Source organism: Cyprinus carpio, chromosome A16 (assembly GCF_018340385.1).
Source record: "Cyprinus carpio isolate SPL01 chromosome A16, ASM1834038v1, whole genome shotgun sequence".
NCBI classification, from domain to species: Eukaryota; Metazoa; Chordata; class Actinopteri; order Cypriniformes; family Cyprinidae; genus Cyprinus; species Cyprinus carpio.
In genome coordinates this window covers 12866650-12890083 of record NC_056587.1, presented here as the reverse complement: position 1 = coordinate 12890083, position 23434 = coordinate 12866650, and the positions used below count along the sequence as shown (strand labels likewise).

The 23434-nt window shown below is 38.6% G+C and overlaps 1 protein-coding gene across 5 annotated transcripts; it reads left to right on the top strand.

Annotated features, from left to right (window-relative positions):
* The first annotated feature begins 1671 nt into the window (after positions 1-1671).
* LOC122148012 (chromodomain-helicase-DNA-binding protein 4-like) lies at positions 1672-22682 on the top strand. Of its 5 annotated transcripts, XM_042772759.1 has the most exons (41): positions 1683-1745; positions 1953-2030; positions 2672-2735; positions 3649-3761; positions 4428-4694; positions 7008-7126; positions 7243-7538; positions 7727-7845; positions 8927-9044; positions 9179-9348; positions 9483-9731; positions 9921-10124; positions 10227-10438; positions 10521-10652; positions 10763-10859; positions 11152-11343; positions 11945-12145; positions 12266-12403; positions 13027-13148; positions 13275-13448; positions 13690-13831; positions 13964-14095; positions 14179-14296; positions 14389-14513; positions 14629-14721; positions 14834-14972; positions 15731-15900; positions 15979-16168; positions 17248-17334; positions 17419-17510; positions 17592-17725; positions 17801-17945; positions 18049-18205; positions 18688-18782; positions 18941-19163; positions 19444-19503; positions 19585-19749; positions 19842-19950; positions 20169-20301; positions 20408-20603; positions 21499-22682. In XM_042772759.1, exons 3-41 carry the CDS (start codon positions 2687-2689, stop codon positions 21672-21674), a joined length of 5853 nt encoding a protein of 1950 aa, XP_042628693.1. In that variant the 5' UTR covers positions 1683-1745; positions 1953-2030; positions 2672-2686; the 3' UTR covers positions 21675-22682. The 5 variants fall into 5 exon arrangements, with proteins under 5 accessions (XP_042628692.1, XP_042628693.1, XP_042628691.1 ...); XM_042772758.1 differs by having other exon boundaries at positions 1672-2030; XM_042772757.1 differs by lacking the exon at positions 2672-2735 and having other exon boundaries at positions 1712-1745; positions 15979-16156.
* Positions 22683-23434: the final 752 nt, after the last annotated feature.

The window sequence follows — 23434 nt, the reverse complement described above, 5'->3', positions numbered from 1 at the left end:
AATTAATTACATACACACACACACACACACACATATATATATATATATATATATATATACATATATTTTGTGTGTGTGTGTGTGTGTTAATCTGTGTTTTATCCTGACAACACGCAGTTTCCTCTTTGCTGAAACTTCACAGTTCTTAAGTTCTACCAGGATGACGTGCCTGATTGTTGTTGCTGTCGTTGATATAAGACCCATGTGTTTCAGGATGTAGGCTCACAAATGCTGTAGTCCTCAACACCTAGGAGGCATAACAGTGAAAAACAGGAGGAGAGCAATCATGCGTTTATTTTCTAAAATAGAAATAAAACTCAATGCCTCAATATTGCAATAAATCGAGGTCGACACAACAGCCTCTTAAACATCTACAAGCACGTCTCATTGTAAACATTTGCAAACAAATCTCAGGTAAGCTGAAGTGTTAAAAAAACGGCATAAGTTAATCAATTTTCAACCTTCAAAATCTCTTCAGTATAATGGATAAATGAAATAATATTAAGTAAAATAAAATGAAATAGTCAAAGCCTACTTACACCGGACGTGCTGGTTTCGGCTGCAGCCATGTTCTCAACTGTGATTCTGCAACTAGCTGCTAATGCACTCACATTCATGAAGTCTCACGATGCGCTTGGATACATAAGGGCAAAACTCAAGGTCTAGTAATGTCAACACCCTGCATGGTAATATCGTTTCTTCTTTAGCATAAATAAACTGTTGCAGAACTGCTTCAGGTGCCATGCAAAATGTAATGAGTAACTGTATTTCTCACTACAAATGTAGTGGAATAAAGAGGACATATATGCTCAAAAAAAGTAAAAGTTACAAATATTTGAGCACAGTAACTAATTACATTTACTCAAATACTGGGATTACAGTCAGTTCTATCAGATTTGAGTAAAAGTAGGAGATGCAATAAAACTATGTGACTGGCAAGTTCCTCTCATGAGAAACAGTGTACAGTATAAATATAAATAGAAGTGACTGCTTTTTATTGCTGCTTTTAATAGATCTAAGGCCCCCCCCCAAACTAAACCTGTAATGCTTGAATGGATGTAAACATTACTTGTGCATTTCATTCACTACATGCAAAGTGGCACTGACCTGTTGTAATGCATAGGTAGCTGAAGTCAGCAAGTCACTGGAGGTCAGAGAGTCTAAACGTGTGTGAGGTTCTGTTTCAGGATTGTCACGGCATATATCATTCATGAGAGTTTGTGTTTTTGTTTGGCCGCTTCCCACAGACTCATTACAGGAGTCAGTCTGATATGGGTTTAAAAAGAAGCACTGTTGCACCTTGACGTCTCATCACCTCTGAAACTGTGAAGTGTCACTCTTGTAGGTGTGTGACGTTTGACAGATACCCGATGTGCACTGCTCGTGAGCCCGACTTCCAACCAGGTGCTCATATGCATTTTCTGTCGTCCGTGCACCAAAACCCTAGCCAGGTGGACGGACAGCCGCAGATTATTATGGTCTGTCGCCAGCGGCCTGGGGTTTCCCTGGAGACCATGTGACTGGTGTTGTTTTTTTCCTTCCCTCTTTTAGGAGTTGTGTTTATTATGGGATGGCAGAGCGGCCTGCTTATGACTATTATGGGATGCAGGAGAGGGCGGGAGGGGGCAGCGTCTCCATAGCAACGTGGTTGCTAAGGGGGCAGGGACTAAGAAAGGGGAAGGCAGTGTGTACTTGCTGGTACTGTGTGCGAGGGGGGATGATTATTATGGTCTGTAGGTTGCGAGGTAACTATGCAGAGTTGAGTGAGTGAGTGAGTGTTGTAGGGAGGGGGGGAGTGTGCCTAGGATTATTATGGGATGTCTCTACCCCCTGATTTCTTTGTGTGTTTGAGGATGTTCGCTTCTGGTCACTGACGCTGGGGAAAGGGGAGAAGAGTGGACGACGTCTCCCAAAGATTTACACCTTTTCTGAGCTTCTTTTTTATTTTTCAGTGAGAGGTAGTAACCCGCAGCTTTCGCGTCAGACTAAAGCTGATCATACCGCCGACTATCTACACCTAGGACTGACCTGTAAGTCAATTCCTCCCACCCACCTCCAACCGACAGCGTTAAAAAAATAAATAATAATAAAATATATATGCATATATAAAAAGAAATCTGCGTTTCTCGGTAAGTTTCTCTTTAAAGCATAAAACAAAAAATACAAACATATCTAAAATTATTGGTAACTTACAACTGTGAAACACCGCGTTATAAAGCGCCATATGGTGTTTGTTTGGGGCTTCGCGACCTCCGCGTGTTATTTATTCAAGGAGGAAAGTTTTAAAGATACAAATCTAACCAGAAACGAAGGCAGATAAGCGCTTTAACTCAACTCATCCAGCCGGCTGCCATTTTCCCTGCAGCCGGATCACTTGACTCCGTTTGCTAGCTTTGCTAACTTGATTGACAGCTAAGTTGAGGTGTCTTTCGCTCGGACCGAGCGAGAAAGTTTACGAAAAAAGCCGAAATGACACGACTACGTCTAACTCTTTAAACACTACGCGTTGTATGATGTTGTAGTTTAGAAATGTCACAATCGTTAATTGATTTTGAATTCATCTTAACACAGTCAGCTTCCCCGTCAGTTGTTTTAGGTTATCTCTTTCTGTCACTATGGGGTGCTGCTAAAAACCAGAGCAAAATATTGTTGTCATTTCTATTTTATCAAGCGTCCGGACGGGAATATGTCGGGGAGTGAAGACGACAGGGACCATTTTGGACCCATGAGAGATGGTAAGGTTTAGCTGCCCTGTCAGGACCCTTACTAACCACATCATGTTATATAACCTCTCCAAACGAGCCTAAACTAGCAAATTAACGTAACTGCTGACATGTCAGAGTACTTCTTGACAAATGGTCATTTCTGGAAGGAGAACGCTGCTAGATTTAATGTTTATATATTGTGCTCGAGCTGGCGAGCCACGTGTTACTGCATCATGCACCTATTTAAAGCAAAACCTTTAACGTTATGTTATATGATGCAGTAGCGGCAAGCTGTATGCAAAAGTCACATCACTTCCTGATTCACTGGGCAGCAGAAGATGTTAAAATGATAGACCTATTTGTTACGGACTCCTTAGTATCTTAAGAGCGAAAAATGCTTGTTTTTTCTACCTTAGCGATCATAGCGTACGCAATATCGTTAGCATAGTGTGACAAACCCATTTGTTTTGCTTTCCTCTTCTGGCCGCCCTCGGTAGTGGCGTATGCAGCGCAGCCTATCAGCAGAGAGCTTATAATAAATGAATGATTTCAAAACCAAGAGCCTTATGGCCTAGTTTCACTGCTGCTGACATATTTGGACAGTAGACTCATATCTTGAGGCAGGAATGCAAAAAAAAAAATTTATATATATATATATATATATATATATATATATATATATATATATATATATATATATATATAGAGTATTCTATAATGATTTTGGGTTTTAGCTGTGATAAAAAAAAAATAATAATTCTAAACTGATGTGTCATATTACCTTTAGTCATTGTATTCAAGTTGTATGGGTTATAAAGTTGAATTAAAAGTACTGTATCAGTTCAGTAAGGGTAGGAATGACAGAAAATCAAAATTGAGATGATTGTTCAGCTTTAATCGTTCATGTTTGATGATGCATGCTGTGTGTCTGTGTTTTGGACAGATGATGCCGATGAACCAACATCAGAGGCAGAGACTCCCAAATCCAAAAAGAAGAAGAAAGCAAAGAAAAGCCGTGAAAGTAGGAGCAGCAAAAGACAGAAACTCCTCAGAGAGGTTAGTGGAGCACCTTTAGGATCTGAATATATACTGTATATAGATATATAGATACTACTGTTTAATGTTTGGAGTTTTAAATAAATACTTTTTATCCAACAACGATTCATTAAAATGACCAAAAGTCGCAGTAAAGACTAACATTGTTACAATTAATTTCTGTTTCAAATAAATACTGCAATTTTGAACTTTGTATTAATGGATGAATTTTAAAAAAGTATCATGGTTTTCACAAAAATGTAAAGCAGCACAATTGTTTTCAACATTGATAATAAAAAGAAATGTTTCTTGAGCGCCAAATCGGCAAATTTGAATGATTTCTCAGTAATCATGTGACACTGAAGACTGGAGTAATGGCTGCTGAAAATTCAGATTACCATCACAGGAAATAAAAATGGTTATTTTGAATGTAAATAATTTTTAAAATATAAAACATTTTTTCTGTATTTTTGATCAAATAAATGCAGCCTTTGGTGAGCATGAGAAAAAATCTTACAGACCCCAAACTTTTGAATCGCATGGCTGATTTCACCGCTGCAGTGTCACATCAATCATCATTTGCCATTACCATCACTGTTAAACATGTTTACACGAACAAGCATTGAACTGAAAGGTTTTTCCCTGAGTTTATCTGATATTGTCATCTCTCCTTGGGTGGATATATAGGACGTTCCTGTCAGCTCTCCTGAAGTCATTGAAGCAATCCGAATGGTAGAAGGAGAAGAAGACGAGGAGGACAGAGTGATGAGATCTGAGAGTGAAGGGAGTGACTATGCACCAAGCAAGAAGAAGAAAAAGAGATCCAGCTCCTCCAAGGAGAGAAAGAAGGGCGGTTCAGTGGGAGAAAGGTCTGGTGGCTCTTCTGGAGGAAAAAGCAAACGTAAAGACCCAGAGCCTGAGGAGGAAGATGATGACGATGATGATGATGGTCAGGTAAGGGTTAGCCAGTGGGTGGCCATTGTTCATCCCGGGTTTGATTATTGTCCAAAAATATAGACTTAACCCAATCCATACCCCTAAACCTAACCCTACCCATAATTTATTCCTAAAATCAGTGGTATATGATAGCTGATTAACAAGAGTGTAGAAGCACCTAACACTGATCAGGGTTCCCATGGGTACTTGAAATCCTTGAAAGTTTGTGAATCTGAGAAAAAAAATTCAAGGCCCTGGAAAGTTTTTGAAAATAAACATACATTGACACAGGTCCTTGAAAGTACTTGAATTTATTTTGTGCAAGAAGTTTTCTGGAAAAAAATCCATATTATTCCCTCTGGTCTGCTAATGTGTTATTTCGCCAACACTTCGTGGCCTATGTGTACTAGCTTGCTTGATTTACATTAGTTAGGCGCATTTACGCATTACGTTAAGTGTTTCCCTCGTGAGGTACTTTGTGTTGTACGTTGCCATGACGTTAGAGTGACCATATTTCCTCTTTTTCCCAGACATGTCCTCTTTTTGGACCTAAAATTTTTTTGAATTGCCCAAAATGTCTGGGATTCAGTTTTTACTTTCTACAGTCGCCAATGATTGTGTGCGTTTTTGTATTAGAGTGCTGCCTGCAAGGGACTGTTTTCTTAATCCCGCTCCCACTGAATATCTGACCATTATTGCCCGTTCTCATGATTTTTGTGTCCAGTCCCGCCCGCTCCAGCAAACATTCTAATATTGCATAATTTTCGTGCATCAGCATCTATCAATATGCAGAGTATTTAAATCTCTTTTGAATGAGTGCTCGCTGTTCACTTTCACTTCTGTTTACGTGATTATGCACGCTCTGTGTAAAGTAAGATCAGATATTTGTCATTAAGCTTAGGATCTGTTGAGCAGCATTTCCTCCAGCTTGGTCTATCAGCCATCTTTCTCTCCTCAACCCGTGATCAGTCAAATCTGAATCCTGCAGCTCGTGTTGAATGCAGGGTTGCCAAGTCTGCATATTTTCCCCTATGGCTACTTTTAAACTGTTAATGGGTTGTTTTTCTCCCGTCGGTTAAAGGTTTGAAATTTTGCTTAAATTACATTTGACTGAAATGCTTGTATTGAAACATTTTGCATTCTGCCTATGATAAAACTGTGCTAGATGTTAAGTTTTATGAAGGAGGGCCACTGGTAGGAAGCTTTTTAGCTGTGTTTATGATCAATATGCATAACAGTAACTGTAAAATATGTATTTTAGGTACGGAAATTACATTTTCAGTTTTGATATTTTTGGATATGGTCATTGCACTACTTTTGACACTACTTTAACCACCAACCAACCACACACCACCCTCCCGACCCACCCGCACCCACTGTCCTCTTTTTGGAAAACTAAAATATGACATTCATGACGTTCATGCGCGCACAAAACTACTGTGGTGGTAGTAATGTTTCACAGACACACCGTGAAATTAATGCTGAATTGCTTTGCTTGTTAAGATAAACCCATGAGGTAAAAAAAAACTTTAAAGCATATTCATATATCTTAAAACTTCTGGTTACATGTGGCTAAACTCTTTACAATAAAATCCATGCAAAAGTTAATATCATTTTAGAGTACAGTATAGGATGTACCGAATATTCTTCAGTTTTATGCAAAACAGAAATACAACAAAAAGAATATCAGGGGTGTATTCCAGAAAGCAGGGTTAACTTACCATGAACTAAACCCTGAACTCTCGGTTGATTAACCCCAAACCTTGCTTACTCGAGGTATGTGGTTCCAAAAACGCGTCCGGGAGTAAGTTCATTCAGCTCAGAGTATGTTCCTGGTTAAGACTCAAGACATTCTCAACAGAGCGATGAATCAACGAGTCACTATAGAAACGGACGATAAGAAAAAGAGCGCCAAGTTGTTTCTTTCTTCTTCTTTTGTTCATTAGTTGTTTACATGCTTAGTGCATATCGCCACCTAATTGATATTTTCAAAGAAGTCTCTTCATTATTTTTGTGGAAACTGTGCTGCATTTTATTCAGGATTATTTGATAAATAGTTCAAAAGAACAGCATTTATTTAAAAACAATGTTTTGTAGCATTATAAATGTCCTTACTGTTACTTTTGATACATTGACTGGATCCTTGCTGAATAAAAGTTTATTTTTCTTAAAAAAAAATGACTGCCCCCAAAACCTTTGAACAGTAGTGGATATTATGTTTTCGGATAAAGGTTCAGGTCACATGATATGTGTGTATATATCTCTGGTTATAATTATATGATTGCATTCTCTAGTGTTATTCACTTGTCATCCTCTGTTCTTCTTTCACAGGAACCCAAATCTTCCTCTCAGCTGTTAGCAGACTGGGGAATGAAAGACATCGACTACACCTTTACCCAAGAGGACTACACCTCTCTCACCAATTACAAAGCTTTCAGTCAGTTTGTCAGGTAGAACAGTGGCACTTCTCTGTCTGTTTTTGCCCCATTTCTATTATCGCCTTATATAAACATCTAGGTTATCTTGTGACTGATCTGAAATGTTTTTCTTTCCCTCTCCTTTTTAGACCTTTAATAGCTGCTAAGAACCCTAAAATTGCTGTGTCAAAGATGATGATGGTTTTGGGGGCTAAATGGCGAGAGTTCAGCACTAATAATCCCATGCGAGGCTCAGCGAGTGCCAACGCAGCCCTGGCAGCTGCCAATGTAGCTGCTGCAGTGGAGAGTATGGTGACCAGGGTGGATGGAGGAGGGTCTGTGCCCATGGCCACGCCCACACCAACAGCAGCTCCTGCTGCACCACCCCCATCCCAACAGCCCCCAGCGGTCCCCCTCCGAAAAGCCAAGACCAAAGAGGGCAAAGGTCAGAGGAGAGAGAGAGGAATGTGGATTAAGTGGATGAGATTTGATTGGAAATTAAACTGTCAGGATCAGAAATAATTAACAGAGAACAAAATTTGAATTTTTTTTAGGGAACCAAAAGAGAGTTTACTATGTGTGTTTTTTTTTATCTGCTCAACACTTTTTGTGTCATTTATATATCTGTTCTAGGCCCAAATGCACGTAGAAAGACCAAATCCACCCCAAAGCCCCAGGACAAAAAGTCTAAAGCGAAGAAAGTGGCTCCACTCAAGATTAAACTGGGCAATTTCAAGAGAAAACGTTCATCTGTATGTATCTATTCCATTCCTGTATGTATCTATTCCATATCTATTTCATCTGTATGTATCTATTCCATACTGCAACATAATCTAAATTAGCTAAATTATACATTATTATTAATCATATTTTTTAGTATTATTAGTTAATGCAGAGTTCTGTCATGAAACTCTAGATGGCGCAGTCTGTCTATGTCAACTCAGTCTTATGTAATCAAATCATTACTCGCATTGCTCAGCTGATAGGTTTCTTTTCACATCAGCAGCCAAGGAGCTTGCTGCTCAACTTTCAAATACTTGTCTAGTTCTAGCTGTGGCAGTTGCAGCATGCTTCAGAAACCCTCCACCTTCCCCAGCTCCACCTGTGTAGATAGATTTCATGTATGTTATATATGAGGGTTATTTTATGTTATTTTTTGCTGTAGCAGTTTTTCCTACATGCTCACTGCAGCATGTCTGTGGAAGTATTGGCAGTAGTAAGTAGTAAGTAAGTCTCGGTACTTTCTCTGCCGCAGCAGTATAGCAGATCCATTCTGATCAAGACCCAACATATTAACATTGCCATGTATATTACCATGCTAAACTCTCCCGAGAGTTGTCATGACAGAACTATTATAGTTATTAATTATATAATTATAGTATATATACATATACATATATAATATATAAAATATATACTGCTGTTCAACAGTTTGGGATGAATAAGAATTTTTATTTTTTTTAAAGAGATTAATACTTCTATTCAGCAAGGATACTTGAGCAGCAATTTAGCATTTTAGAATGATTTCTAAAGGATCATGAGACACTGAAGACTGGAGTAATGGCTGCTGAAAATTCATATTTGTCATCTCAGGAATAAATTTACATTTTAAACTATTAAAATAGGAAGCATTTATTTTGTTTTTACTATATTTGATCAGATAAATGCATTAATAATCGCTTTGCGTTAAGAGACTTCTTTCAAAAACATGAAAAGATTTTATCAACCCCAAACTGTTTAACGGTTGTGAATATATGTTAAATTATTCCTTATTTTTATTGCTAACATCACCAACTTGTTTTGTACCCCTTCACCCATGGTTCATTTTCTCAGAGCGGTGAGGATGATGATGGTGAGAGCGATTTTGACAGTTTCTCTATAAGTGATGGATCCAACAGTCGGTGCAGCCGCTCCAAGAATAAAAAATCCAAGAGCTCCAAGAAGAAGAAGAGTGAGTCAAAGACAGCACAACTCAGATTTCTTTGTTCACACCAAAGAGCACACACACTGTAATGAAAACACTATACTACTTTGGCCACTTTCCAGCCATTTACATTTGTTATAAACCCTCCTTTTCTTTCATAGTGGATGAGGATGCTGACGGCTATGAGACTGATCATCAGGACTACTGTGAGGTGTGTCAGCAGGGTGGCGAGATCATTCTGTGTGACACCTGTCCGAGAGCTTATCACATGGTGTGTCTAGATCCTGACATGGAGAGAGCCCCAGAGGGCACATGGAGCTGCCCCCACTGCGTACGTACATATAAATAGTAAAATATAAAGAGTAAAATCTATATTCTGTGTGTGTTTGTGCACTATTTCTCTACCACTGATATTTAATGACTAAAGTTTCTGTTGATTATGCATTATTTATGTCTCTCTCTCAGGAGAAGGAGGGAATTCAATGGGAGGCTCGCGAGGAGAGTTCTGAGGGTGAAGAGGAGAATGATGATGGAAGGAGGGATGATGGAGAGGTAGAAGAGGAGGACGATCATCATATGGAGTTTTGTCGGGTGTGTAAGGATGGAGGAGAGCTGCTGTGCTGTGACACATGCCCCTCGTCCTATCACTTACACTGTCTCAACCCTCCTCTGCCAGACATCCCCAACGGAGAGTGGATTTGCCCACGCTGCCTGGTGAGAGAGGAATAATATAGTATAATATAGTATGGTAGTTCAAGTCTATTCTTTTGATTAGGTTTTCTTGAGGTTTTATTTTCAGAGATGCCAGAGTTGAAATATGTAGTTTTTTTAATTAATTTAAAGTAATTTTATATTATGGTTTCATTTTGCAAAACATAGAAAATCATATCTTTGCTTTCTCAGAGTCTTCCACTGAAGGGCAAAGTCCAGAAAGTTCTGGCCTGGCGCTGGGGTGATGCCCCTCCCCCTATGCCTGTGCCGCGTCCTGCAGAACTTCCAGCCGATGCTCCGGATCCTCCTCCTATGATTGGTCGGAAGGAGAGAGAGTTCTTTGTGAAGTGGTGCAACATGTCTTATTGGCACTGTTCTTGGGTCCAGGAACTACAGGTAACACACACACACAAAAAAAACCATACAGTTTCTTGTAAATAGGAATGCACCAATATTAAATTCTTACAATAATTTATGTCTTTTTCTTTCTTGTCACAGTTGGAGCTGAACTGTCAGGTAATGTTCCGTAATTACCAGCGGAAGACCGATATGGAGGAGCCCCCCAATCTAGAGATGGGAGCTGAGGGAGACGAGGATAAGAGCTGCAAGAGGAAGAATAAAGATCCCTTTTATGCCCGTATAGAGGATAAGTATGGGCGCTTTGGAGTAAAGTTGGAGTGGCTCTTCATCCACCGCATCTTAAACCATAGGTGAGAACGTTCATATGAACCAGCTGAAGGAAGACATCTGCTGAACTGTTTGGACATTGATTTCTCTCGTTCTCTCTGGCAGTGTGGATAAGAAGAATAACGTTCACTATCTGATCAAATGGAGAGATCTGCCATATGATCAGTCAGCCTGGGAGTCTGAAGACATGGACATCCCAGACTATGAGACCTATAAACAACATTACTGGAACCACAGGTACATGCACACAGGCCTCTACAGCACTTCACACACATGCACACTAGTGTGAAACAATATTGAGTGCAAGTATGAGTTAATCTACATATCTTCTTTTTTCTGTTTGTCAGGGAGCTGATGCTTGGAGAAGAGGGCAGACCAGGTAAAAAGATGAAGAAGGTGAAAGTGAGAAAGACCGAGAGGCCTCCTGCTAATCCTGTGGTGGATGTAAGGAACCTTAGAACAACTCAGATCAACGTTTTTCTACTTTATTGACTAAGAATTTTAATACTAAACACATTTAGGTTGGAGCCATGGTTTAAGGGTTTGAACCAGGCCCACTTCTATTCTCAGTCTTGTTTCCCACTTTTGTCCGATAATTTCCTATTCTCTCAAGTGTAAACATTAATATAATTATGAGCAAGACCACAACTGCACATTAAGATTGATATAGTTTTAAAGAAAATGCATTCATATGTTTTTGACTGACAATGATCTTCTTCCTGTCTATTACTTTCAGCCCACTATAAAGTTTGATAGGCAGCCGGATTATCTGGACTCTACTGGCGGCACGCTTCACCCGTACCAGCTTGAGGGACTGAACTGGTTGCGTTTTTCTTGGGCTCAGGGAACAGACACCATCTTGGCAGACGAAATGGGTCTCGGAAAGACGGTTCAGACTGCTGTCTTCCTCTACTCGCTCTACAAAGAGGTGTGTTTCTAAAAAATATTGTAAGTGCACTACCACTCAAAAGTTTCAGCTTAGTAAGATTTTTTAATAAGTCTTTTGTACTCACCAAGGCTGCATTTGTATGATCAAAAATAAAGTAAAAACTGTATTATTATTACAAGTAAAACTTTTTAGCTGCCATTACTGAAGTCTTCACTGTCTCCTCATTCTTCAACAGTCATTCTGATATGCTGATTTGGTGATCATGAAACGGTTTTTATTATTATCAGTGCTTAAAATAGTTGTGCTGCAAGGATTCTTTGAATAGTAAATTCAAAAGTACAGCATTTATTGACAGTAGAAATCTTTTGTAATTAAAAGTTTTTTCTGTGACTTTTGATCAATTTAATGGATCGTTGCTGAATAAATTAAAAGTATTAAATTCTTTCTAACAAAAAAAATCTTACTGACCTCAAACTTTTGAAAGGGAGTGTAATTACATTCTCTTGTGTTATTTTAGTTTGATTAATTGATTTTACAGTAATAAATGATCCCCAGGAAGACATGTTCATCATAAAAGATATTGTTTATAATGTGGCATTGAAGTTTATAATACAGTACATTTGGTAATGGTCTCTCTCAGGGTCATTCGAAGGGGCCGTTCCTGGTCAGTGCCCCTCTGTCCACCATCATTAACTGGGAGAGGGAGTTTGAGATGTGGGCCCCAGACATGTATGTGGTCACTTATGTGGGTGATAAAGACAGCAGAGCTGTCATACGAGAAAATGAATTCTCCTTTGAGGACAATGCCATCCGTGGTGGGAAGAAGGCTTCCAAAATGAAGGTATGAATCCCAGAGGAAAGAGGTTTGGACGAGTACAGTTGATACAGTAGCTTGTGGTTTGATGATACGCTTCTTTGTCTTTACCTGTTTATGATGTGTGGTTCTGCTTCATCTGTGCAGAAAGAGGCTTCTGTGAAGTTCCATGTGCTTTTGACGTCTTATGAGCTGATCACAATCGATCAAGCCATTCTGGGCTCCATCGACTGGGCTTGTCTTGTAGTAGACGAAGCCCATAGACTGAAAAATAACCAATCAAAGGTAAGCTCCATGTGTCAGATGAGTGGCACACCAAAATATCTACTAATTAAAGAATTTGTTCATCCAGAAATCAAAATTCTGTCATCGTTCCAAACCTGTATGACTTTATTTAATCCTTGGAACACAAAAGAAGAAATTTTAATGAATGAAGTGGTTGTTGTTTCATTCTAAATGTTGTCTAAATAATTCATTCATTCATTCATTCTGACTGATCCTGTTTTTTTTCTATGAATCAGTTTGATTTGGCTTACAGAACCAATTTGAATGATTCGTTCACAAATCTGACTGATTTGGTCATTTAGTTCAGCTCACTCACTCAGGGATCCGATATCAGCCATTATCTGCCCACTAGAGGTTATAACTTACTTACATTTAGCTTTTTTCCACACATAAAGCTATCTAATGAATTTAGAAGATTTGAAAAATAGTGCAGAGCTTGTAAAGTACTTTAATGGTGCTTTTGCATCCTTTATGGAGAAAAGCTATACAGATTTGGAGCAACATGAAATGGAAAAGAAGAGGACAGAAGTTTGATTTCTGAGAGATATATTCCTTAAATATTATGATAAACTAGTATTTGATATAAAACTAACACAATCTCTCTCTTGTTTTATCCCTCTCAGTTCTTTCGTGTGTTGAATAACTACCCTCTTCAGCATAAGCTGCTGTTGACAGGCACACCTTTACAGAACAACCTGGAGGAGCTCTTCCATCTGCTCAACTTCCTCACGCCTGAGAGATTCCAGTAAGTGTGTGTGTGTGTGTGTGTGTGTGTGTGTTCTTGATAGGTGAATGAGATTAGGATGTTTGTGTGGCCTCAGTGTTGTTGTTTTTTATTGCTGTTGTTCAGTACTAAATGTGTGTGTTTCAGTAATCTGGAAGGTTTCCTGGAAGAATTTGCTGACATAGCTAAAGAGGACCAAATTAAGAAACTGCACGACATGTTGGGTCCACACATGCTCAGAAGACTCAAAGCTGATGTCTTCAAACACATGCCCTCAAAAACTGAACTCATCGTGCGAGTGGAGCTCAGCCCCATGCAAAAGTATGAAACTTGTTCAGTGTTTGTTAATGTTCTGCTAAATATTCAGTACCTTCATCCCTCATTTGTGCCACCTGCTGGACACCCTCTATGTTATTTACAGCATGATTCTTTGAACTGTATAACTGGCCGATTGATGATTCTGATTACTCAGAGTGTGAATGTATGAATTACAGTTGCATGGGCCATTTAAAACTTTTATATGGCAATAGCCTCTGATTCAATCTTTGTTTTTCTGGAACAGGAAGTACTACAAGTACATCTTGACACGCAACTTTGAAGCTCTGAACACTCGTGGAGGAGGAAACCAGGTGTCTCTGCTCAATGTGGTCATGGACCTAAAGAAGTGCTGTAACCACCCCTACCTCTTCCCAACAGCTGCTAATGTGAGCTTCCACTCACTCACTTTCAAATAGGACAGTACCATTTTACAGTAGAAATGGGGGAACTTACAGTTCTTAGGTTTTGAATGAATAACAGCAGTACTTTCAACTGATCGTTATGAGTCTGATTTGCAGGAAGCCCCTAAAATGCCCAATGGCATGTATGACGGCAGTGCCCTGACAAAGGCTTCTGGGAAACTGATGCTTCTGTTTAAGATGCTGAAAAAACTGAAGGAGGGTGGACATAGAGTGCTTATATTCTCACAGGTACACACATATAACATACACAGAATACAGATATACTTAATTATATACTCAAGAATACTTAAACGCATTGTGCATGGATGTAGATGACAAAGATGTTGGATTTGCTGGAAGACTTTCTGGAGAATGAGGGGTACAAGTATGAAAGGATAGATGGAGGAGTGACTGGAGGGATGAGGCAGGAGGCCATCGATAGATTCAATGGTGAGGGGAAGAATGTCACCCGTTTCAATGAAATAGCAGCATCATAATGGATCTTTTGTTTTGACAAAATCCTTTCTTTCCTCTCACTGTAGCTCCTGGTGCTCCTCAGTTTGTTTTCCTCTTGTCCACCAGAGCAGGGGGTTTGGGCATCAATTTGGCAACCGCTGACACTGTCATCATCTACGACTCTGACTGGAACCCACACAATGACATCCAGGTACAGGGGACATAAAATACCTGATGCTAAAACTGTCAAACACCTGCATCTCTGTGACAGCGTCTGTGTGGGTGAACACTATCTGATGCTGTTGCTCTCCTGCTGTCTTTCTCAGGCATTTAGCAGGGCTCATCGTATTGGTCAGAATAAGAAGGTGATGATCTATCGATTTGTCACTAAAGCATCCGTGGAGGAGAGAATTACACAGGTGAGACAGGAAACAGTAGTTTAAAACTATTTACAATCCAGCCAAATGCAAAACTATGTTGAAAAAACAATCAAACACTAGCAAAAATAATCTCATGACCTTTGTGTCTCAGGTTGCAAAGAAGAAGATGATGTTGACTCACCTGGTGGTGCGGCCTGGTCTGGGCTCCAAGGCTGGATCCATGTCCAAACAAGAATTGGATGACATCTTGAAGTTTGGCACAGAACAGCTCTTCAAAGAGCTTGGAGAAGGTAATACTGTTTCAGGAAATGCTTCATCTTCTGAACATAATATTTATTTGAGATCAGAAAATTAAACATTTGAGAGAATGATAATGACATTTAAATGCAGTAAAACTTTGTAACACATGTACAGCTTTTAGTTAAGAGTTTGTATGTGGTGTGTTTTGTGTATCAGCCATTGTCGCATAAACTTCGGAAAAGGTGTCAAACATAAGCTGCTGTGGTGTAAATGTGAAGTTCTGCTTTCAGTTGAAGACTATTTAGAGCTTTAAACTACACATGACCATGCTGAGCACTGATGGTAATAAGCCGAGTTTTGTTCTGATGCTGCAGTAGGTTGTTTTTTTTTGTTTGTTTTTTTTTGTGTGTGTTTCTGGCTTTTGAAATATATTGCTAAAAAAATATATGGCTCAGAGAAAATGTAGTAAAGTAAAAAAATAAATAAATAAAATAAAAATATGACATGCTGACCTGACTGTGCCAAAAAAAAAAGGTTCTTATTCCTGGGCCATCACCTGCCCACTGGCCTCGCTCTCTTTAAATGAGTGCTCTGTTGTATTTTTATCTACTATCTCTCTTTGTCTCTCTTCCCCAAAAGTCAGGAAATCTTTATCAACATGATTAAAATACAGATAGTACTAGACAACACAGAAAATAAATAAGATGAATACGTTAATACAGAAATTAATGAAAAAATCTGCACAATAAATGAAAGGGACCAAGTAAAAACTAAAATCAATTGTAAATCAAAGAAATCTGCCCTCCAGGTGACAATAAGGAGGAAGACAGCAGTGTGATCCACTATGATGACAAGGCGATTGATCGGTTGTTGGATCGAAACCAAGATGCAACAGATGACACAGAGCTGCAGAGTATGAATGAATACCTCAGCTCTTTTAAGGTGGCCCAGTATGTGGTCAAAGATGAGGATGAGGAGGTGAGTTTATGACTGTGTGTAGTGTGTTTGTCTTATGTATGCACTGTATATGTGTATCATATGGTGTGCCTCTGTCAGGAGGAGGATGTGGATAGAGAGATCATTAAGCAGGAAGAGAGTGTAGATCCTGATTATTGGGAGAAACTGTTGCGCCATCATTATGAGCAGCAACAGGAAGATCTCGCTCGTCACCTGGGCAAAGGCAAACGGCCACGCAAACCCGTCAACTACAACGACTGCTCACAGGAGGACAGAGGTAGTAGACGGGGTACAGACGCACTTTTAATGCTTTTTTTACTACTCTTTCCCTGTACGTTTGTGGGTGTTGTTATGGATGAAGACACACTTTGTGGTGTGATCTTATGTCTGTTGTTGTGTTATGTCTGTTCATATTTTCATCAGAAATGAATGTTTTTTTGTTTAAAATAATGCATTTATATTTATAAGTTATTACATTTACAATCTATTAAAGGATTAGTTCACTTTCAAATTAAAAATTCCTGATAATTTTCTCACCCCCATGTCATCCAAGATGTTTATGTATTTCTTTCTTCAGTCGAAAAGAAATTAAGGTTTTTGATGAAAACATTCCAAGATTTTTTTTCCCATATAATGTACGTCAGTGGACTCCAAACAGTTGAAGGTCAAAATTACAGTTTCAGTGCAGCTTCAAATGGCTATAAACAATACCAGACGATGAATAAGGGTCTTATCTAGGGAAACGATTGGTCAAAAAAAAAAAAAAAAAAAATTCTTTTTGACTGAAGAAAGAAATACATAAACATCTTGGATGACATGGGGGTGAGTAAATTAGTAGGACATTTTAATTTTAAAGTGAACTAATCCTTTAATAGATTATTTTATGGTGGTGGTTGTTTAGATGTACATTACCAGTCAAAAGTTTGGACACACCTAACCATTCTTTATTATTAACTTCTATATAACTAAACTGAAACATGGGAATTATTTTGTATATTATGTACTAGAAAATGTTTATTAAAGCAAACTTTTATATGCCAAAAATATAGTGGGCCTAATTCTAAAAAAAAATATTTATTCAGGTTTAATAAACAAAAAAATCACATAATTCACACAAGTTAGATATTGTATATGAATAAAACATAAGAAGAAGAAGAAGAAATTATAGCATTTAGACATATGTTTTTAGATTAAAAGGTTTTTAAGATTTATGAGAAACAAATCAGTCCAGTGTGTCCAAAAGTTTGACTCTTTTGTTTTAGGTGTCTGCATGAATCCTTGTTGTATTGTCCCCTTAAATTAAATATTTTCTTGTCAAGAGAACTCAAGGGCTCAGTAATATATTGCCTCTCTCATTTGTGTTCCCAGACTGGCAGGATGATCAGTCTGATAACCAATCAGATTACTCGGTGGCTTCAGAGGAGGGTGATGAGGACTTTGATGAGCGGTCTGAAGGTGAGGAACAAAGTTAAACCATCTGAATAAGCAGTTATAATATATTTGTATTTACATGATCCTCTTTTTTTTTTATTTTTTTAGCTAACTCCCGACGACCAAGTCGCAAGGGCTTGAGGAACGATAAAGATAAACCACTGCCCCCCCTGCTGGCCAGAGTGGGAGGAAACATTGAGGTTCAACTTCAGTTAACTTTCAGCTTGTTTCAGCTATTCCCTTCACATACCGCGTGATGTTAACCTCTCGCTCCTCATTAGGTTTTGGGCTTCAATGCTCGACAAAGGAAAGCCTTCCTGAATGCAGTGATGCGTTATGGGATGCCTCCCCAGGATGCCTTCACCACCCAGTGGCTTGTTAGAGACCTGCGAGGCAAATCAGAGAAGGAGTTCAAGTAAGTCTGACTGTCCTCAGAGGAGTTCTTGTTTTTACCCCATTTACTCAAGGACTCTCTCTCTCTCTTTCTCAGGGCATACGTGTCCCTCTTTATGCGTCACCTATGTGAGCCAGGCGCTGATGGGGCAGAAACATTTGCTGATGGCGTTCCACGGGAAGGACTGTCACGGCAACATATTCTCACGCGCATAGGTGTAATGTCACTGATCCGCAAGAAGGTGTGTTTGAGGTTATGCTTGCTAGTGTTTTAGTGGTTAGGAGTGAGCTGTTGGTGAATGTCAGTGGTGGTGTTATATGATTGACTGTTTTAAATTCTTACAGGTGCAGGAGTTTGAGCATGTCAATGGTCAATGGTCAATGCCCTGGATGAAAGAACTGGAGGAAAACAAAAGAGCGGCAGCCATCGCAGCAGGAGAAGATCCAAAAACGCCCTCTACTGGAACGCCTGCAGATACCCAGCCCAACACACCAACACCAGGTACACACATGCATATGAGTGTTGTTAATAACATAAAACTAAATTAGTACTGAAATTGTAGGGGAAAAAATAATTATATAAGATTGAAGTTGAAACTAAAGCTATATAGAATAAAATACAATTATACTTTAAATGACTAAAATTACTAAAAATGTATTAAAATGAAAAAAATAATAAATATTTAAATGCTATAGTATAATATAATGCTAAAATAACACTGGCCCATATGGGTCAATGACATTGATATTAATATGAAAGTTTTTGTCTATCAAAATTAATGTGTTGTTACCAACAAAAGTCACATGGTCCAGTGAACATGAAGAAAAAAAACAGATAATTTCAAATAATTCAACCTTATTATGACAAGTTGCATTTTTTAAAATCTATTCCCAGAAGAGGATTTGTTCTTCATTCACAGATAATTTGTCTAGTATCTCTGCATGGCCAAATATTACACATTAATCTGACTTTTATCCAAACAGAAGACCTTTCCAAGAGCGATGACGTAAAAGAGCTGGAGGAGAAGATGGAGCTGGACGGAGAGAAGGAGACAAAAGGCTCCAGACAGGAGGATGAGGTACTTGTTATTTACAGTCTACAGTCTTTTTCACTTCACCTTTCTGTTTCTCTTCTCTGTATTTTTAACCACTTTTCTTTTGTAAGCACCTGCCTCTCTCACTTAGTCTTTCTTCTTGTTTCCAACTCTCATTCTCACGTCCCCTCTTTTTTTCTCAGATCATTGAGATTCCTGATGAAGGTGAGAAATCCCCCAGTCCAGCAAAGAAAGAGGAGAATAGGGACAGGGAGAGAGACACCACCTCACCATCAGCAGAAAAGGATGGAGGAAGCAGAGTTGAAGAAAATGAAAAGTCCACTGAATTGAAGGAAAACACGTCATCAAATGTCAAAGCTGAAAGTTTAGAAGCCACAAGCAGTGTAGACACATCCAAAACCAAAGGTGAAGTGCTAAGCACTACCTAAAATAATGCAAAAATACAAATTAATTTTCCATTTGATTTGACATCCAGTTGTCTTAATATCTACTCCATGAAAATGACTTTTCTGGTAAAGGTCCCCATGTGTAGCAAAACCAGATGCGGAAATTCAGATGTATTGAAATTCAGAGAAATACATAAACTGTCAAATTCTGTTGAATTGAAAGTGAGCCAGTTCTTCAGTTGTAAATTTTGCATGACCCTGATCACACATACCATCAATATTGTCTTACTCCATTGCAGAAGAATCTGAAGAGAAGACAGAAAAAATGAACACTAGCCCAGCAAGAGATGAGAAGAAAGGTACATGCTAACACAAATAGCAACTTTATACTACAGATAACTGTTACAATGTATAATCTGTCTCTCTCTCTCCTCAAACAGAGCTGAAAGATGAGAAGGACGGAGTGAAGTCAGAGGACTCCGCTAAGCTGCAAAATGGAGAGAACGTCAAAGAAACAAGTGGAGGAGGGGATGGAGTGAGTGAGGAGAAGAAGAAAGCAGTGAAGCAGAGGTTCATGTTTAACATTGCTGATGGAGGTTTCACAGGTACACTGGGAATTTACTATGTGTGTGTGTGTGTGTGTATGTGTACATGCCGGTGGATTCTGAATCAATGAACTCTCTGTTTCTCTCTCCAGAGCTTCACTCTCTCTGGCAGAATGAAGAGAGAGCCGCCACGGTCACCAAGAAGACTTATGAGATCTGGCATCGTCGCCATGACTACTGGCTGCTGGCTGGTATCATACAGTATCCTTTAAACTTTTACCCCTAGTTTTTTAAAGAAATGAATACATAATATGTCTTCAAAGTGATTTTTTTGCATTTGAGCATAAGCCTTTATAACAAAGTATTTAAGATCATGACATGAGCAACATACAGTAATTCAGTGTGTCCAGACTTCTACAATGTATCACACATCTCATATCAGAAACGGTCTGTTATGTCCTTCACCTCTATACCATCAGCCACGGCTACGCTCGTTGGCAAGACGTACAGAATGACCCGAGGTTCGCCATCCTCAATGAGCCCTTTAAGGGAGAGATGAGCAGAGGAAACTTCCTCGAGATTAAAAACAAGTTTCTTGCTCGCAGGTTTAAGGTTAGAGATGCACAGACATTACGAAACCGTACAAATTGCCAGGCAGTGTTTCCCCAGAGCTACATGGCTCTTCTTTCAACTGCCTCATTTATGTGTCTGTCTTTAGCTGTTGGAACAGGCTCTGGTGATCGAGGAGCAGCTCAGACGTGCTGCATATCTAAACATGACAGAGGACCCCTCTCACCCCTCCATGGCACTCAACACCCGCTTCAGTGAGGTGGAGTGTCTGGCGGAGTCACACCAGCACCTCAGTAAAGAGTCCATGTCAGGAAACAAGCCTGCTAATGCAGTTCTACACAAAGGTTAAATAATTCCCATAACTCTATACTACACAGTATAAATGACCACACAGCTTTGGACACACTTTTGCAATGCAGAAGTGTGCTTAAAAACATAAATAAATTAAAAACAAAAGAATTATATTATGTCTAGTTGATATTTCTTCCATGTATTATTCAGGATCTTTTAATGAAAGTTAAAAGATCATCAGAATTTTTTTTTTTTACGAATTTTTAATCTAAATTGAATTGAAATTGAACTGAATTTTAATGCAAATTAAATGTAATCTTAACCAAATTGAATATGAATCCAAATCCGTTCAGATTTAAATTGAGTTTGAAAGTACGGGTGTCATTCGTTCATTTGTTTTTCAATATAAAACCAAATAAAAAAAACAGTTTTGTCAATTTTCGTGACACATCAACATTATATTTTCTTAATTGTTGTTAAACAACCAGAGATAACCTAGTAAATTTATTAAGTCTCAATGTAGTTTTTTTGACTAGGCTAGATTTGACAATAGATGCTACAATAGTTACAGAGGCCTGGTGGATTTACGCATTGTGATTTATGTACTTATTGTGTTTATTTACATAGCTATAATTGCATAATACTATAAAATAAACATTTTAAAATAATTTGAACAGAGCTACATAAAATAATTAAAACAGATGAAATTATACTTTAAATATGGATATAAAATGGCTAAAACTTTTAACAGCTTAGAACAGTGTTTCCAGCACAGTACTGCTCAAAGCCACAAAAATTCACACTTAGTATCTCAGCATAGTTTTAACACATTTGGCTTTGGTTATTGCATCCTGTAGCTGTAATAATGTTGTATAAAGCCAAAAATGAAATCATTTACTTAAAATGTTCAAATAAATAAATCTATCCTACCTCCAATTGTTCTGTCAGTTCTTAAACAACTGGAGGAGCTGCTCAGCGACATGAAGGCAGATGTCACCCGGCTCCCGGCAACCATTGCTCGGATACCACCCGTCGCTGTGCGGCTGCAGATGTCAGAAAGAAGCATCCTTAGCCGGCTGGCCAGCCGAGGACCGGAGGTCACACAGACGCAGGCGCCACGCTGATGACTACTTGATTAAGTTTTCACTAGTACCTCCCATAAGTCAAGGGATGAGGAATCATCTTGCACACATACAGACATGCACCTGGGTCAGGGGATCAGATGCGCTGTATATATCTGAAATAAGTTCCAGCTGCATACACTAGTTTGGACAGAAGGAGAGTGGAACGGTTCCTAGCTAACACACTGTGGTTCCCTAACATTAAAGCTCCATTTAGAGGCATTCCAATCCACATACACAGCACCCAAATCATTCTCCAGTATATATCCAGTTAAGGTTTTCCAGATCACCTCCTCTGCACTGTTGTAGTCAAAGCAGGGCAAGGTCGAAGAGCTGGTGTGGATTTCTGCCTTACGTGGAATGGATCTTTACAGTGGGGACTCTTTCCTCCTCAGGTGTGTTTTATGTTGTAATTCACACTAGTTATTTCACTGTTTTTGTGAGTTTCCACAATTATGCTCCAAGCTTGAAATTTAAATGCCTGTTTGAACCCTGTAACATCATGTGGTTTCCAACTTCTTGTACCGTAAGTACTGTCAAGCATAGACACTCTTCAGAAATCTAAAATGTCAAATGACTTCACAAATGCATTTGTGACAGGGTCAGAACTCCTATAAGGCCATCAAATGACCTTCCATTCCTTTAGATTAAATATATATTATAACCCAGATTTTGTTTTCCATTATGAGAACTACTGCTTTAAGAAAAGCCAAGCTATATGTTCACCGTTGTTTATTAATATTTCTGTGCTTGTTAAAAAAATCCACATTTATTCCCCATCCTCTCTCCTGATTGGCCTGTGTATAATGTAACTAGAGAATAAGTCCCAGTTTCTTTTTCCTACAAGAGGACAAAATTCCCCTAGCACAGGTGAAACATTTTTTCACACTTTCAGAAGTTTTGAATATCTCGCTTTGTAATTATCATTGTTACCCTGATATTGTTGTTATGTCTTGGTTTTATTTTTTTTTTTTTTTTTTTTTTCAGACCTGCAATAAAAAGTTAACAAAGCGTGCAGCGTTTTCTCTCTTTATTAAGGTGTAGTTTAAGTTTTGTATATAAAGTTGGTTTTCTGACCACTGATCTCTATTATAAATCAGTGTTTCTGACACATTTATAAGCCTGGTGTTTAATTAAATTTGATGGTGGTTCTGCTGAAATATTGCTCTGGAACTAGGCTTAATCTGTGTTCAGGAAAACCGTCATCACTATACATTTCCTTGTTAAAAGAATATTTTAGCTAATTTTCCTTTTGATTTGTAGCTACATTTCAGTTTTTTTTTTTTTTTTTTTTTGTGATAATGCATGTATTTAATACATTTAACCATGTTTTAGTTAATTGTTAATCCCCTAAAATCAAGTTCATGGATTCCATTTGGATCTTCAAACGTGTTTGAAGTAGCAAATATTTAGTCTTCTCTACAGACCAGTTTGTAAGACATACAGAACCATATGAATCACAGAGCTGTGTGTGTGGAAGGTATTTTTGAATCTGAATCAGATTGGGAAAAACGGTTGCATTCAAGGGTTTACTTGGCCATTAATTTCTTGTTAGACCACTCTTTTCAACAGTAGCGAAATTTCATTTGGATCAAGTTCAGTCGAATTGAGGTGTTTACGTGGAAGCTTCTCAATCTGATTAAGACATCAATCCATTTATAAACGGATTCGTTTCCATGTAAACATAGCGATCATATTGAGAGATTACTTGGTGTGGAGAACATCAGAGGATGGTGCAGAGAGAGATAAAGAGTGAGTTAATA

What these genes read in the sequence shown, in the direction of transcription:
- LOC122148012 (XM_042772756.1), top strand. Translation starts at nt 1,718, where the DNA reads ATGATTATTATGGTCTGTAGGTTGCGAG. An exon ending in GGATTTGCCCACGCTGCCTG is followed by an intron (nt 9,732 to 9,920) that starts GTGAGAGAGGAA and finishes TTGCTTTCTCAG; the next exon opens with AGTCTTCCACTGAAGGGCAA. An exon ending in TGCTGATGGAGGTTTCACAG is followed by an intron (nt 19,750 to 19,841) that starts GTACACTGGGAA and finishes TTCTCTCTCCAG; the next exon opens with AGCTTCACTCTCTCTGGCAG.